At 39.4% G+C, this 17,735-nt stretch overlaps 2 protein-coding genes across 3 annotated transcripts; one reads left to right on the forward strand and one right to left on the reverse strand.

The window, feature by feature from the left end:
* The first annotated feature begins 1,354 nt into the window (after nucleotides 1–1,354).
* tmem42a (transmembrane protein 42a) lies at nucleotides 1,355–4,164 on the forward strand. Its single transcript, XM_026913796.3, has 4 exons — nucleotides 1,355–1,717; nucleotides 1,954–2,100; nucleotides 3,351–3,499; nucleotides 3,598–4,164. The coding sequence occupies exons 1-3, from the start codon at nucleotides 1,535–1,537 to the stop codon at nucleotides 3,489–3,491; spliced, it is 471 nt and encodes a 156-aa protein (XP_026769597.1). The 5' UTR covers nucleotides 1,355–1,534; the 3' UTR covers nucleotides 3,492–3,499; nucleotides 3,598–4,164.
* zdhhc3a (zinc finger DHHC-type palmitoyltransferase 3a) lies at nucleotides 4,162–13,445 on the reverse strand. 2 transcript variants are annotated; one of them, XM_026913794.3, is made up of 7 exons: nucleotides 13,245–13,445; nucleotides 11,716–12,035; nucleotides 11,505–11,629; nucleotides 11,138–11,234; nucleotides 10,099–10,180; nucleotides 9,106–9,236; nucleotides 4,162–5,147 (listed from the first exon to the last, which is right to left on the reverse strand). In XM_026913794.3, exons 2-7 carry the CDS (start codon nucleotides 12,013–12,015, stop codon nucleotides 4,935–4,937), a joined length of 948 nt encoding a protein of 315 aa, XP_026769595.1. In that variant the 5' UTR covers nucleotides 12,016–12,035; nucleotides 13,245–13,445; the 3' UTR covers nucleotides 4,162–4,934. The 2 variants fall into 2 exon arrangements, with proteins under 2 accessions (XP_026769595.1, XP_026769596.1); XM_026913795.3 differs by lacking the exon at nucleotides 4,162–5,147 and adding an exon at nucleotides 5,806–8,166.
* Between the last annotated feature and the right edge of the window lie 4,290 nt (nucleotides 13,446–17,735).

Consider the following 17,735-nt stretch of genomic DNA (forward strand, 5'->3'; position numbering starts at 1 on the left):
CCCACCTCCTATCCTGTGCTCCTTCTACCGGGAGCATTCTCACCAGCTGCATCACTGTGTGGTACGGAGGCTACGCTGCCTCCTGTCGAAAGACTCTGCAACGCATAGTGAATGCAGCTAGCAAGATCTCTCTGCCCTCCCTTGTGGATATCTTCCACACCCGCCTCACTAGCAGAGCCATCAGCATCGCGGCAGATGCTTCTCACCCGTCAAACCTCCGCTTCAGCCTACTGCCTTCAGGGAGAAGATACCGGAGCCTCCAGACTCGTTCCACAAGGCTTTCTAACAGCTTCATCCATCAGGCTGTCAGGATGCTGAACTCTGTCCATTATCTCCCCCACTTACTCCTGAACTCTAAAATCTACAGCTCTCCCCACACTTCTTTCATTGCACATAAGACACTTTATACTTCTACAGAACTCTGCACACATGGGCCTGTTTACAAACACCTATTCAAAATGTTACATGTACAAACTATTTAAATCTGACACTGTTTGCACTTTTACACTTTACAGTCTTTTTACACTACTGTCATACTGCTGCTATTCTGTCTTGCATCTTACAATAGGACTCTATACCCAGAACTACTGAACGTTACATTTATTGCATGTATATTTGCACCTTTGAGAGTATATTTGTGTATTTAACAGACTTCACTGTTTACATTTACTCAGATGTATATTCATTCAGATGTTTACAGCATATTTTTCACTCTGTTTATTTATATCTATTTATTACAAGTACACTGCTGTTACCTTCACACAGAATCTGTTCTATATTGCACTGACTGCATTGACTGTAAACACTTGATAAGAGAGAAGAGAAACAGTATTTCGATTCCTCTGTATCTATGCACATATGGTGGCATTGACAAATAAAGAACCTTGAACCTTGAACCTTGACAGTGTGCGTAACTAGGCAACGGCGTTCTCTTCCAGTATATGACGTGTTAGTACACTGCAAAACAGTGACATCTTAGCAAGTGCAAATATCCTGAATATAGTTCAATTTAGCTAGTATTTTCTTTTATATTATTACAATAAACCAAATATAAGATTATTAAACCTATGTCTAGCCATTTCTGTACTAAGCTTGTAACAGTCTTGTTTTATTAGCAGATAATCTTGCTACATTTTAGCATTTATTTTTAGAAAGAAGCAAAATTATCTGTCAATAGAATAAGAAAATTTAAAGCATGAAATGAGAAAAAAATCTAGAAATAGGTTTAATAATCTTATAAAAAGAAATACTAGCTAAATTTGACTATATGTAAGATATTTCACTTGCTAAGATGTCATTTTTTCATTACATACTCAGAAGTATGCACTTTTTCTTCACTAAAAGAGTACATACTTTTAGTGCATAGTGTAAGTAGACGGATTGAGACGCAGGACAATCCGGGAACTCTTCCCCTGCTTCCGCATTCTTCCTCATTCAGTGGTTAGCTCCAGCAGTGTGTGTTGGCAGATGTTGACCACTCTGTACAGTAGTATGAGCTTCTGCAGGTAGTGGAGTGTGATGTTCAGGTGTAGTGATGCTGGCTGGCTTGATGTACGCCTTGTTAGCCGGATTGTTTGGTGCTCTCGCGTCCTCATCTGCAAAGTTATCTCTGGGTGCTAGTTATCTTAAAGAGCTGTGCGACACTGCTGTCAGAACATGGGCTGAGGAGGAGGAGGACAGTTTAACCCCTGGTGTCCACACTACAGCTTGTGACTGGGTGAAACAACCATTTCATTTTCATTTGTTTCACTGCATAAAACTTAGCAAAGCATCTGGAATGGAGCATATCTGAGACTCACCTTCCATACCAACTGAATATGACATAATAGAGCCAAAATAATTCTGAATATTTCCATAAAGCACTAGGCAACAATAATGCTGGATTTTCTGTAGCTGATTGTGTTGCACTGGAATCACCTGAGCTTCATGTCAGTATGCTGATGTTATCCACAGGTCCACATTCCTCTGAGACTGGTGTGTGGCCTCCTGCTGTTCAGCTCCAATGCTGTGATGTGGACCTTCTTCTCCAAAGCTCTGCGACATTCCTCGTCTTCGGCTCGGGCTACTGTAACCACTACTGCGTCTAATTTCATCTCCTCTGTGAGACTCGGCACAACAAACTCCAACAAAGAACATAATGATTCAAAAAAAAAAAAAACAATGGGATGGGGTGTGCCGTTACAGGAAAATAAGCAACAACAGGCTGGTGTGATTGATGCGGCTCGACTGTAAGCAGAGGGCTGTTACCTCTCCACCCAGTTGATTATTTTCCTCTAACAGCATGTCCTCCAAGACATTTTATTCATCTTATACAACAGCAGTTTGCCAAATATTACATTTTTATTATTTTTATTAATGAACATCATCATACTTTTTTAACTGTTTGTAGTTATGTTTAAGTTGTAGAACAAGTTAGTTTCTGTTTTCACTTTCATTGTCATGTTACTGAGAAAAGTCCAACGTCCTTCTCCATGGCTGAAAACTTACTGATACAAAGCACTGACACTGGAGACTCCTTCCACAACTGTTAAATAAGCATCTCCTCGAAGAACGCTTTACCACCTTATCACCTTATCTGCGATTATATAATTTTCTTTGTTAAATAACAACACATTTGTAATCTGTTTATTAGCTTTAGATTATGATGAGCATCCACTGTGTAAGTTATAACTACAGAAATCATAATTTCTCATAATCCATGATTGCTGTAGTGGCTTTGGGGCTGCGGTTGCCACGAGCAGCTTCATACTCAGGACTCCATCAGTGGACAGTGGATACATTTTAACCAACTGGACGTCTTGCGAAAACTGTGATGAATTTACTGGTTGCACATTTGCACTATTTGTCCATATAGTACACAATAATAGAAGAGAATTATTTATAACCGCACTATCCTGTGTCACCCAGATGAGGAAGGGTTCCCTTTTGAGTCTGGTTCCTCTTAAGGTTTCTTCCTCATATCATCTCAGGGAGTTTTTCCTCACCACCGTCGCCTCTGGCTCGCCCATTAGGGATAAATTCACATGTTCACAATATATTTTGAATCCATTTATTTCTGTAAAGCTGCTTTGTGACAATGTCCATTGTTAAAAGCACTATACAAATAAAATAAAATTGAATTGAATTGAATAATGTATTAGAATGAGCGCATTAATATAGCCGTAAACCTGTGCTCTGAGTTGCAGATAGCACTATTATCAGAGATGCTGTTATAGAAAACTAACCTACACCTTCTAACCAATCAGGTTTAACGGCTCTGTGGTATAATCAGCATTAACACATTCAGGCATGGTGATTTGTTTTTAAATAAAAACCCAGAATGTAAATGTCATTTTGATGTGTTTTTTCAGGCATTCCTTGGACATGTGATCTTTGGAGAAAGCCATGCCCTGTTGTGGTGGGTTGGCATCTCACTCACCTTGTTGGGGCTCTTCATCTTGCATGGATCATCTCTCAAGAAGCAACAGTTAGATGTGAAAAAGGATGACTGAGCTCTCAGGTGTGTTTGCGATGAAGATTGAAAAGATGATTTCTAAATTATTCAGGCAAGTTTACTGAATGTGTGTATTTATTTATTTATTTTTTTTTTGTATGCAGGGATCTCCTACCTCTTGACTATTTTGTTTCATTAAAATTCTTCAGGAAGCATTCCATCACCACGATGTAATGATTTTTCACTACTGTGAGGATGCGCTATAGTGACTTGGACCTCACCTGTTTTGCGAGGTCGTACAGGACTGGATGTGACTGTACAGACTTTGAGCTGCTTACAGCCCAGGTCGGGGAATGTCCAGCTGCTTGTCTAGACTGTTGTGGTCAGTCTTCAGGAAGTGCTCGTCTGGCAACACAGGGCTCAGTATATCATGTAGTGAGATACTGAAACAAATACTTGAAAGGGAGCTTCAGGTTATGACCATAATCCCGGTTCTTTGATAGCATGAGGAAGGTATCTCACCAGACCACCTTTATTGCGTAAAGCGAGTCAGAAGTATGCTCATTTTAAATGATGTAATGACAATACATTGTCTGTTAAACACAGAGAAGGAGCGGCTCTCCATGACATGTCGTTCAAGCACTGCAAAACTGTTTGAATAACTGTGTATATGTGATGTAAAAACACAATGAGCACACTCATTTGAAGTAAACTCATCCCTTTTTATTAAAGTGTCTGCCTTTTATTCACATTAAAAGTGTTCATTTTACACAAAAAGATCACAACTATTTCAAAATACTAAACGTTTAATTTAGCTGTGAAACAATACACAATTCTAACATCATAATGTCGTCACAGTATTGTGGTTTTCATTCCAGTTTTTAGTCTGTCAATCACATAGATCAACCCCTTTGCACAATGTGTTCAGCATCGCTGGATTCAGTTCCACAAACAGTCCCAATGTCACAAAAGTGTTTGAGTTGAACAGAAAAATGTATTTCTCCTCAAAATACACCTGTTATACTTTGTCCATGTCTTATTTCTGACAGTAAGCCCAAAATCATGGGCTCCACTGACGAATGGAAAAATGAGAACTGTTCCAATATTACCTGAGTAATGCTGGAATTTTTGGTTAATTATACATTTTAAGGCACTTCACAAGGAACTGTTGAATACTTTAAATTTTGAGGAGGCAATTTTTCTTGACCCAAAGTTACTGGGCACTGAGACTTCTTCGTTTGCTTCATACATTTTGGAGGGCAATGAAGTGTCATATCAATTTAAGAATATTAATTTATTCCTGTTGCTTGTAGCTCACAAATCAATGCTTTATCAATACCATCAGATAAGCTCTTTATGGAGTCCCTGCTAGGCTCGATATATTAAAGTAAACTGAGCTCAATTAAAGTTATATTCAAAATAAAAAAATAAAAATAGGTCCACTGTTCCCACCTCATACCATTTTGCATTAGAGGCTCAGCAAGCATTGTTCAGTGGGTCTTTAATGTTGTAATGGGATTTCAATGACATCCTCTGCTATTATTTCCCCTTGTGGGGCTTCAGGGATGTTGGATGAGTCATTTGTCCTACAGGAAAGGTCAGAGAAGGGGCTGAACCACGCCAGAGAGAAAGGACCGCCAAACGCTAATTTCATGGCCTCCCAGCATGAAGTCTTCTCCCATGTTGGAGTCTCTCTTTTTAGTCGCTCAATACCCTAAAAGAAGATAACACAATGTTTAGACGTGAGCTTATTTCATGATACATGCACAACTAGAAAACATCCACCAACTGAAATTCCCTTGAATGCACTGGAAAATAAAGCAGTGACACTATGGGCTGGATAAAGTGGGATGTGGGACAAATGATTGTAATTGTAGGTGTGCAGTTGGCAATGAAGAGAGTGCTGAACTAATCCCTACTAAAATAAATGTCACATATGGATGAATAAAAAGCACAGTGCACATGCAGCATGCTTTCGGCATTCATAACGTACGCTGCAAAGAAAATGAAAAACAAAAGTCTAGCTTTCCGATTTCAGCATCAGCATGCATTCAGGCACCAAATCTACCAGCTGGGATTTGCCCGGCTTTTCAGCCAGGGGTGATCAAGGCTTACCTCCATTTCATACCAATCAGAATGACATCACTTTTTTTTTTTTTTTTGAATAAATGATTCATCTTTTAGCTTTTAACACAAACAGAGAGTCACAGACATTTACAGAAGTCAAACATCTACAGAAGAAAGGAACAGAAAGAATTTTAGTTATTGCAAGATAGGGACAGAAATAAGTGAGAAAGCCAGAGCAAACGAACAAGAGAACAATACAGGGAGTTTGGACATTAAGATAAAAAAAAGTACAGAACACTAACAAGGATTTCTTTTTCACTTTAATCTTGAAAACTCTCCATAAATTCCCATTGATTGCCATTCGTATACCCTGTAATGCTTACTTAATTGTTTTGTAAATCTTAGCTCATTCATAAGAAAAAAAGCACCAACTGGAAAACCTTCTCATTACAGTTCTGTAAAAATAAAACATAGCCACTGTGTACAGAATCATAAAACTGACCAAGGAACTATTCCATTGAAACACCAGCACCTGAAAAAGAAAAAAAATTATGGGTTTGTAGGTTTTGCAAAGGTTAGTATGTCCCCTGTGAGGAGCAGATTGTACTTTTTAGAGCCCTCTGCTGCCTGTGAGACTAACTGTACGTCCAAGAACATTAATAAGATTTCCTCTCCCCCTAAAGCAAACCCAACCCCAATCTGTTAACTCCAAATTGGCATTGAGAAGCACTATTGTTTCATTTGGATGGAGAAAAATACAAATAAAAGGCTGAAACATGACTCTGGCATGAGAAAGGTCTAGAAAAACTTATAAAAACGACAAACCGCACCTTCAAAACTAATTCAAATGAAATTATTTTAAATAAACGTTAAACATAAATATATCTAATACACCTTTACTCTGAAGGCTTTTTGTGAGTATTAATGACAATTAAAAGAAATGGATTACTTTTCCTCATTAGTTATCAAATATCTAACAGATTTATAAAACCCACACATGTATCATAATTGTTATAAATGGTTAAAAAAAAACAACAACGTATAGACTTTATTTACAGATTTAAAGTAAATCATTTCAAATGAGTCACAATGAGCAGGTTTCCCTCAGCATTCGTAGTGCTATGACATAATATTATTCATAGATTTAACAATTAAAATTGTCTTGCACTGATCTATTCAGGAAACCTGTGTGTTTTATTTTATATGCTCCTGCAACACTGCAAAGGACAGTTGCTTGATTTATAAGACATTTTTGATACATTATTTTCTTCATGTAATGATATCTTCACTCACTGTTCAGTAGCAACAATACTTAGCATGACATGCCATTCATTTTTCCTAACTACATTTTACACTCTTACTTCCTGACAGGGAATGAAAAGGACAGGAAGGCTAACAAAAGCCTGTATTTGGGCTATCCATGGAAAAAGAAAACAATAAACAATGTTAATTTAAAAAAAAAAAAGACAGATTCATCAATAATCAGGACCTAAAAAGATGTTTGGCTGGAGTTTTACAGAAATAAAAATGTTACAGAATGGCACAGAATTAATCCTTTCCCTTGTTCCCAATCTCATACTTTATATAGACACGTGAATAGGAATATACATGTACATAAGGTTATTGAGTCATTTTTAAAGCCCATTTTACACCAGAAGCGATGCAACACGCATGGCAAGACACGAGCACTCCTTGATTAGTGATGTGATTTCAAGCTCATTTCATTTCACAATTGTTTTTGTCTTTCTGTAGCTTCAATAAAATCATGCTATACCTTCTGCTTAACTAAACAGTATTATGTTGCTTTGTGTTTATCATCACACCTTCTTGACTACACTAAATGACATATATCATCTTAAGCAGCAATGGGGTCAGACCCTTGCACCATTACGGCTTAGGTTACGCATAAAGAAGAGTCAAACATTTTCACGTTGTGGCTTTAAATCATTAAGCTATACCAACCAAGTCAGATACTGATCAGTTCCACCGAATCCACACGTGATTAAAAACATCCAGCCTAGAGAACACTGAGGAGATTTCAGCGATAGGTTGGATCTAACCATGTGTAGTTTTCATTTACCAAAAAGTGGAAAGAAGAAGCAAGTTGGCTCCCAGTGTACCCCTAAAGGAAGTGGCTCAAAGTGCCAACTTATTCGTAAGAGATACATTGTGCAGCCAAAGGCTACACTGATTAACCCCACGCAAGCAGGACTGCAACAGTGCCTAAGCGGTTACTCCGTCTGGTGTAAAATGAGCTACGGTCCTGAAGCTTACCTTTGCAGAAAATAGAATGGATGCAAAGATATAAGATATGGGATAAATGTTTTACATATAGATTTCATTACAGCAATAAAATAGTCCCACCGGTAAATGTAATGCAAGACACATTGCTCAAGTCAGGATTACAATCACGGATGTTGGCGAGCGTTTTTGGAGTAAAAATGGGTCCAGCGAACTCCAGTCTCTACCGTAAAGCTGGAAAGGGAAGGGGGCTATTCTTCCTGAACTCAGACCACGTACTGGTAGGGGTCAGCTTTCCCGTGGTCAGGTGTAGAAAACGGACTAAACCATGCTATTGAGAAGGGGTGTCCAAATACCGCCTTCATGTTCATCCATTTAGTTTTTTTAGCCCATCTTCTCTCTTCCTTTTTCAACTGCTCTATACCCTAAAAACAAGAGACAACCAAAACTTCAGAGTGGATGTGATTGATTACCTCCATCTCCAGAGAACTGCCAGAAGAACCATGTTCAAAAAGTTTCTTAACAACCTCACAGAACAATTTAATCTTCAATGCTATAATGCAGTTGGAACTGAGAAACTGAAAGTAGTAATGTGCAAAGGGGTGAGTTTTATAATAAGCTCTATGAGTTTAGAAGGAGAATGTTTGTTAGTAAGCAGAATAACATGAAAGATGTACCAGAAACAAATCAATGTATGTTCAAACTCAGCATATATAACAACTTGATTTATTATCTGGTTTACATGGGTGAAAAAAAAACTAAAAGATATTTAAAATAATGCACCCACAGAAAGAGGTTCTTTTTCAGATATTTCAGAGATTCAAAGATAAATGTCTAGCAGGAACAAATGGATAATTCTCTTTTGCCGACTGCACTGAAACTAAGCCAAAGTATGCTTCAAGACGCTTAAAGGAATGGGTCTGTGCTAATAATAATTTCATTTAATACAACCGTTTTAAAGCCTTGTGGTGGCAGAACAGACAAGTGTGCAGTAGTCCTATGACTTAACTTGAGGGTATTGTGTAAAAGAAAATCCATTTTAGCCCAAAGAATGACCCAGTTGTAAAGTATCTCTGCTAGTGGGGAATGGTGTTATGTCTGACTAGCCTATTCTGGGTCACTAGTGCACAGGTTTTGATGTCTACGGTGTTCTAAATACCAGATTTCGAGTGAAAAGAAATATAAAGTATCATCACACTGCTGGCATGTTCAACAGGAAACCAAAGACAAAACCTAAATCAGCGCTTTTACTCAATCATTTTATACATACTAAATTGGCTGCAGAACCCAAACAGCACTTCTACAGACATTTTCTAGAGCAAAGTTGGAAAGATGGGCAGAGGGAAGGAGTTCGGGTCACTCACCGTCTCATCCGTACAGATGGAATGGACTTGGGTGCCAAACATCACAGAGGTGAAGATGAGAAAGAGGAGACCCTCAAAGCACAGGAGGATGAGGAGGATGACTGTTGCTGGAGGTGAGAAGGTACTGCATTCTGGGGTCGGAGGGGAAAGGGTGGGACTTAACACGCAGTAAAGGGTAAAGACCAGGACGACACAGCTACGACACACTGCTTGTGTTTAAAGACATTATATCGGGTCAAACTCCAAAATACAGAGTCACGAACGTCCTTTATCAGCTATTAGTAGTAAGGAGATCAGTGACTATGATACACTGGGAGAAAGTGAAATTGATACTTAACTGTGTGGTTAATTTTTTATACACCTGTGTAATACGAGACATCATTGACTGGTTAACAACCGTTCATCGATAAATTAAGACTGCCATCTTGAGCATACCTATTGTACATGGATAATGATGAAACAGCCTAACACTAACACATTTAATGCTTAGCAAAGGAAAAATTGGGACCACTGCCCAAGTATTTGGCATGCACTTAGCTGTAAAAGAATGCTATTGCTATATATATAAAATGTATTTATGTGTACATATGTTACAGTAACTCCATTTTCATTACACTAGTGCTGACATTTTGTATAGTAACAAAACAGTTATCCAAATGATATCAGCAGTCACAGTAAAAGTGGCACTGCATCACATATTTGAGGTTAATTCAGCTGTCAAGAATAAACTTTTAATTAGATTTAATTTTTATTTACTATTCAAATGCACCCAACTAGTAATGAGTCTACAATTTTATTCTGCCATCAACATCAGAACTAGACTCTGCGTTCATACTGTATAACCTCATCTTAATGACATATTTTTAAAAAATTGTTTCAATAGGCTAAAACTAATTTAGGCACCTAAATATAGAACATGGGATCTTTTTTAAATTTTATGTGATATGTGATTTTTCCGTCATTCGTAATGTAATCATAAATGCTTTTACTTACTTGTCCAATCATCTTCAAAGCAGTACAAAAAATGGAGAACCACCATGACCAAGGCATGCAAAGAGATGAGTGCAATGTACATCTGAAATGCAAAGAAACACTCAGGGTTACACTGTCCAAAACAGTGAGCTGCTGCCGCTGCACACTCTTCCTGCGGCTCACATTAACCAAAGTGACACAAAGGGTGTCGTTAGGTGTTTAGATTTAATGCACATACGGACAAATATCTGACAGATGTCATATATTCCAGATAAACAATTATATCAAATCTTGTATGCATTATTTTCTACCAGACTGTCAGAGTGGGCCAGGCAAGAAGTTATGCCTTAAACTACTTTACCCTTTGCCTTTAACACACTGGATACGTTTACATGCACATCAACATTCCAATATTAATCTGAATTTGGCAATACTCTAATTAGTATCGAGTCATGTAAACACCGCAATCAGATTGCCCGATTCTGATTAAGACAATATTCGGAATCCCCAAATTCCCAGCCCTGGAATATGCCCGTGTTAATCGGAGATTTGTTGCACGTAAACACCTTATTCAGAAAATCCACTGAAAGGAGATACAGTCAGTATCTCAGTCCTCAAGGAATTATGGGTGCTAGCAGATGCTTAGCTGTAGGCTAGGTATTTAGGCATATAAACATCGTATTTGGAATGTGGCTGCAAACCGAATACAGACCTTAAACGGAATTTGATGTGCATGTAAACGTAGCCACTACCAGAGTGGGCTGAGCAGCCACTGTTACGCCTTTAAATTATAATGACTGCACGTTCTATGTTTGTTTTCAGTAGAAAGATATGGTGGCTCAATCAAATTCTACTATCCGGTCAGAAATTTCCTTACAAGGGAGTAGCATCCTGACACTTGGAAAAATTTTGTGCAATTTATAACCTCTGGCAAGATAAGATTTACCTTGTTTTTCTTTGTTTCATTTGTTATGCACAAGCACTGACAAACAATTACCAGTACAAAAGGAAGATATTAATATTCACAAAATCTAAAATCACACCCAAGTGTGTTACATACCGTGAAGAGCACAAAGTACTTCTGGTTATTTTCACCAACACAGTTGTTAACCCATGGGCAGTGGTGGTCCATCTTTCGAATACATCTTTTGCAGACACTGATTAAATGAAACAAGTATAAGAAAGAGAAAAGAAAAAAAGCAAAGAAAACAGCTGCACATTTTACTGTCACTGTGATTTGAAGAATTGCATAAGCACACTCAGTACAGATTTATTGTAATTCACAGCAATAAACAAACGGCGTGTAAAAATGATCATTTTTGCACCAGTGAAGAGGAATGTGTGACAAATGACCTAGAAACAGCACCATGTTGAGTGTAAAGCACCTATCATACCACAGATGAATTTCAAGAGCGTGTCTTTCTTACCTGCAGTGGTGAGCTCGGTCAGGCTTGATGCTGCAGCATTTAGGACATTTGTACACCACCTGACCTGGCTTCAGCTGCAAGCTTTCTATGTATTCTTTTGTGGCATTTCCTTTGGGTACAGCACCCTAAAAAAAACATGTAGAACCTGAGTGTAACGTCTGATACAGGACACACGTCTTTCTTCGTTAGTTGTGACTGAATGTGAACTTACCGGATCTGTGCACATGGCCCTGAAATGGGATGCCAAAGCCAGAAAGGCGAGGCTGTTAAAGACTGCACCGTTCATCAAGCTATAGGTGAGGTTCTTGGATGGAATCAGCATGACAAACAGCACGACAAAGTCCGCAAAGAAAACAAGCAGCCATGTGATAACACCACAGACAATTCCACAGGCGTCCCGAACAAACCACATGGTGCTCTGTCTGTCATGACAGGGAGGAACACACTGCACAGGTTGCAAGCTGCTCGCCTGCTTCTCGACGTCCCTGAACCGAGGTACTGGGCTTCTCATCCTATCACAAAGGCTTCATGCTGAGAAGAGACACAACAGGAAAGAAATCGTTACTGCGCAGCGGACAGAACCGAGTCCTCATTAGGTGTACGCAATTGAAGACTGACATACGGTGACATGCTTTGGATCATAACTGCCTGTCTATAGTTTATATGCAAACCAAGAAGCTTCAGACAGAAGCTGATACATTATCCTTAAGGTCATATACACTGGCAAAGTCAGAATAGGCGTCGCAGTCCCTCAGGCACAAGGTAAGCATCTACGACTTCCAAAAAAATAAAAAAGGACAGGCTTTAAAACATAGATGTAGAGTGACATGATGTCTACATGTTTCCGCAGGGTTGTTCAACTTCAGTGCTGAAATGCAGGTTACCCCTCTATCACACCTCATACACCTGGTTATTAACAGAAAAGGTGAATCAGGTGTTTGAGCAGAAAAATCCATGTGCTAGACTCCAGATCTCCAGATCTCTGCACATAGAGACTCATGGATTACAATCTTAAAAGCCATAAAGGCAGGTGTGGCTAAAATGACCCAAAATAAGACTCTGCTTAAGAAATACAGTATAGCAACATATTAAGAACAACATCTAGCAAATATCTTCTCTCAGAGGTCTGGGAAATGTAGCTGTTCTGTTTTTCAGTGTCTCTGTAAAGCACACGGAAGCAGCTGCTCCTATTGAGTGTACTTGCTTAGGGGCAAACCCGCATACTACCCTACTGATTAGTATGGAATGAACTGGGCTTACTTACTAAACCTGGGGTACTGTTCTCACACACTACATAGGAGGCTAGTATTCAATTTCGAGCCTAGCCTTGTGTTCATAAAAGCACGTCCTCTGTTTCGGTATCTCAGTGTGTCAACTTGAAGTGTCACACTAACCCAATAATACAAGTACTAAGAGTTAGTAACCTAACGCTCCAGATGTAAATTTAATACACCACTGAAGAAGTGATACGGCTCCATTGAAGCAGCTGAAGCTAGTCAGGTCATAAACACGGACTAGCTACCACAGCGCAAATTTTGGTCAATTCTGTTAAATCTTGCTCAGGTTTGAGCAATAACACTTACATCTAGCAAACGAAATTGTTCAAACAGACTAGATTAGAGCGTCTTATTACTTACTAAAGCGCACATTTTAAAGATAAGAAGCAGTAAATGGAAGATGAGGAAGCTACAGAAGGGTCTGCGCTACCTGGGCCGAGAGACGCGTCACACGGCTACTTACGTTACTGCCCAGAATGCGCTTTTCCTCGCGCTTTCCTCATCCAAAGACAAGACGGAAATGTGTAGACGAAATAAAATAATCATTCCTCAGTTCCTTATCGTAGGGGAAACCCAATTTGGTCGGATACAAGGCCGAGGGTGTTGTGAAAGCTGCATTTTTTGTGCGTCCGCTCCTCCTTCCGCTGACTGACAGACAGAAACTAGAGCAGGCCACGCCCGCTCAATAGCACGGGAGAGAGCGAACAGGCCACGCCCCTTCAGCCGCACAAACAGGCCACGCCCCCTCATCCGCACTGTCTGCACTGGAGAGAGCGAACAGGCCACGCCCCCTCAGCCGCACAAGCAGGCCACGCCCCTCTCCAGCAGGAGCTGCACTGGAGAGACAAAACGAGCTGAACGAGGTGATTTGGTCAGAACCGGTTTAGAGCAGTATCGGTTAAAGCACATAGCACTCTGTCATCCACTAACCTGAAACTGTAAGGATGGTTTCCATTATTATTTCAGTTTGAAGCTGGATATTTTATTTAGAGACTCATTAGCTCATAAACACACTATATGGCCAAAAGTATGTGGACACCTGACCATCACACCCATGTGGTTCTTCTCCAAACTGCTGCCACAAAGCTGGAAGCACACAATTGTATAGAATGTCTTTGCATGCTGTAGCATTACAATTTCCCTTCATTGAAACTAAGGGCCCAAACCTGCTCCAGCATGACAGTGACTCTGTGCAAGTGAGGTCTGTGAAGATATGGTTTGCCAAGGTTGGAGTGGAAGATCTCAAGTGGAGAGAAAGCACAGAGCCCTGACCTCAACCCCACTGAACACCTTTGGGATGAATTGGATTGGCAAATGCACACCAGGCCTCCTCACCTGACATCAGACATCAGTGCCTGACCTCACTAAAGCTCTTGTGACTTAATGGATACAAATCCCCACACTCCAAAATCTAGTGGAAAGTCTTCCCAGAAGAGTGGAGGTTAATATAACAGCAAAGGGGGACTAAATCTGGAATGGGATGTTCAAAAAGCACATATGGGTGTGATGGTCAGGTGTCCACAAACTTTTGACCATATAGTGTATGTAGAAATTATATGTTATGTTTGCATATTAAATCTTTTTCTTTTACTTTTTATTTTTAATAGGGAATGATGGTGCCCTAAAAATATTACACCACTTTCTGCCATTCCTTGCTCACTAAAAAAAAAAAAAAAAATCTGTGTTGCTGAATTTCTGTTAAGTCCAGCGTCATCAACTCTTTTCAGCGGAAAGTAGCTACTGCATGCTCGGAAAGTCGCTTGAAGTTGCTACGAACTATTCTGAATATTCATCGAATTGTAATGATCACTTGCATATCTATGTGTTGCATGAAGAAGGAAGATTTTCTCAAGACACTTAGAAAAGAATAGAATATAGATTTATTAAAATTGAAAATAATAGATTACATTAAATAATAGAGAACTGTTTGCCAATTTACAAAATAGAGCCAAACCAACTATTTGTGTACTTTTAAAATAAAAAGAAGTGAGATTAAAACCAAGAGCAAAGTATGCAGGTGGGACAAACAACAGCGATGAGTGATTGGTCATTGGGAAACAATGGTGATGAGTGACTGGTCATTGGGAAACAATGGTGATGAGTGACTGGTCATTGGGAAACAACGGTGATGAGTGACTGGTCATTGGGAAACAATGGTGATGAGTGATTGGTCATTGGGAAACAATGGTGATGAGTGACTGGTCATTGGGAAACAATGGTGATGAGTGACTGGCCATTGGAAACAACGGTGATCAGTGGTCAATGGGAACATAGGCTCACAGAAGAACAACCAGTGTTGCCAACTTAGAGACTTTGTCACTAGATTTGGTGACTCTTTAGACCCCTTTATTTACTCCAAAACAGAGGCTAGCGACAAATCTAGCTTTTGAGCACATAGTAGTGACTATAATGAACCTGACATGGTTCCGTAGCTCACATCATAGCTGCTTTTATATGAGCTGAGAGAGCTTTTTGCTCGTCTTACCATCAGTGTGTAAAGCCTGATTGTGTTGCGTTTGCAACACCATTGTTCCCAATGACCAATCACTGATCACCACTGTTTGTCCCACCCTCTCACTTCTTTGGTTATCGTTTTAAACTCTCTTCTTGAGGATATTTAGAAGTAATAAAAACAAAGTAACCTATTCCTTATATCTAATACTACTCACCTTTCATGACTACTCACTGTCACTGCTTCCTTTATTCTGCATTCTTGACAGAACGTATAGTATTTTGTAAATGTGTAAAAGTTTAGTTTGTGGTGCCATGACCAAAGATGACTTCTTTCTGTAATAATCTATTATTTTCTATTTGGATAAAACTCTATTCTATTTTATTATATTCTAAGTAAAAATCTTCCTTCTTCATGTAACCTAAGTAGTATTTTGATATGCCAATGATCATAATGAATAAATTAATATGCAAATTAGTCTATGACTTCATCTAGTGACTTCTAGTGACTTTTTGAGTGTGCTTTAGCTATTTTCCTCTGAAAAGAGCAACACAGCGAGCAGCTCAGTCAGGCTTTACACACAGGTGGTGAGCTGATTGAACCTGCTTTCACAACTTGTATGACCGGCAGCTGTGATGTAAGCTGGAGAACTGCATCGAAGGCAGGACAGTCTGCTCAAAAAAGACCCTAGATTTGCTGCTAGGCACCTTTTTTAAAGATAATGTTACTGCAGGGGTCTAAAAAAGGTATTGAAACTCTTTCTGAATAATGGACCTCACTAAAAACTTGCTGTTTCAGTTTTTCAAGGTGAAATCCAAGAGATAGTAGGAGGATGTCAGTGTGTGGTGCCGGTATAAAGATATAAGGTACAGCAGCAGTGCTGGAATTATTAAGCACCATGCTGAGTTGAGAACAGTCCAACAATCAGAAATATATACCCAGGAATATGGTAGCTGAGCAGTGGTAGCTCAGTGGTTAAGACATTGAACTACTGATCGGAAGGTCATGCGTTCAATCCCCAGCACTGCCACACTGCCACTGCTGGGCCCTTGAGCAAGGCCTTTAACCCTCAACTGCTCAGTTATATAAAAAATGAGATAAATGTAAGTCGCTCTGGATAAGGGCGTCTGCCAAATGCCATAAATGTAAATGTAATGTAAATATACAACAATCCTGTGGTTAAACAGTTACCCTGATTAAGGCCTAGAAGATGATTAACACAAACTGTACCGTGATAAAGAGATATATAAGGCTCCATATAAGGCACACAACAAGGTGTGTATTTAATAAAAAGGCTGTAAGTGTGCAGAGATTAAAATCCCCAGCAGTACTGATGAGTTTGATGCACCTACTGCAGCATCACACGCGTGCACACACACACACACACACACTACCATTCTACTACCATTCAATGTGCCTAAGGTACTGAGAATGGTCCACCACCTAAATACTGAGAATGGCAGATCTATGCAGTCTCTTTTTACTGATGGATGGAGTAGAGGGTATATACAGTTACTCAGTAACTGCAGTGCACCTGAAATTAAAGGAAAAATCCAACCTGTATATTAAGCAGTATAATTAACGTAATCTAAAATGGCAGCCAAGGAAGGTTTATAATTAAATAAATACTACTACCACTACTACTACTACTACTAATAATAATAATGATAATGTAATACAATTCTGAGTAGATTTTTTTAAATGTAAACTTCTTTCATTAACATGTTGGCTTGTTTTCACTTTAGATAAAGTTTTCCCACACTACCCACAATGCTACCTAAAGAGAGTGATGCAGCAGTCTTCATCTTTCATGGTAATACTGCCATCAACACTTCTCTGTCTCTGTCACACCTCGTATGGCTGCACTGCATTCTCGAACTTTGAGTACAATGGTTGTTGTCTCCACTACTTCTACACTGGATTTCCCATTAAAATGACAATAATTGCTGGAAATGATGAGTGAGAACAGATGTTCTTAGTATTTTGTTTTTAGGATCTATGACCAAAAGTATGTGGACACCCGACCATCACTTCATTATGTGCTTGTTGAACATGTGCTTGTTGAACATCCCCTCAGAGGTTGTCATGTTTCATGTGCTGCTCTAACAGCCTCCACTCTTCTGGGAAGGCATTTCACTACATTTCCTTTTGGAAAGCGGCTGTGGGGATTTGTATTCATTCATTCACAAGAGCATTAGTGAAGTCGGGCACTGATGATGGCTGAGGACGCCTGGGACTTGTCCTTGGCGAACCATGTCCTCATTGAGCTTGCTTTGTGCACAGGGGCATTGTCATCCTGGAACAGGTTTTAGCTTGGCTCCTTAGTTCCTGTGAAGGGAAATCTTAACACTACAGTACACAAACACATTCTAGACAATTGTGTGCTTCCCACTTTGTGGCAAAAGTGTGGCCATTTGCGTTGGATGGTCAGGTCTACACAGACTTTTGGTCATATAGTGTAACAATGAAACCTGGTGTGTCTGAGATTGTTCATTTTTCTCC

This window comes from Pangasianodon hypophthalmus, chromosome 1 (genome assembly GCF_027358585.1).
Source record: "Pangasianodon hypophthalmus isolate fPanHyp1 chromosome 1, fPanHyp1.pri, whole genome shotgun sequence".
NCBI lineage: Eukaryota > Metazoa > Chordata > Actinopteri > Siluriformes > Pangasiidae > Pangasianodon > Pangasianodon hypophthalmus.

Coding starts and splice junctions, on each gene's coding strand:
- tmem42a (XM_026913796.3), top strand. CDS start 1,535: ATGCTGGCTGGCTTGATGTACGCCTTGTTAGCCGGATTGTTTGGTGCT. Junction 1,718..1,953: donor ACACTACAGCTTGTGACTGG/GTGAAACAACCA, acceptor TGTTATCCACAG/GTCCACATTCCTCTGAGACT. Junction 2,101..3,350: donor CGTCTAATTTCATCTCCTCT/GTGAGACTCGGC, acceptor GTGTTTTTTCAG/GCATTCCTTGGACATGTGAT.
- zdhhc3a (XM_026913794.3), bottom strand. CDS start 12,015: ATGAGAAGCCCAGTACCTCGGTTCAGGGACGTCGAGAAGCAGGCGAGC. Junction 10,181..11,137: donor AGTACTTTGTGCTCTTCACG/GTATGTAACACA, acceptor TTTGCATTTCAG/ATGTACATTGCACTCATCTC. Junction 9,237..10,098: donor CTTTGAAGATGATTGGACAA/GTAAGTAAAAGC, acceptor CTCCGACCCCAG/AATGCAGTACCTTCTCACCT.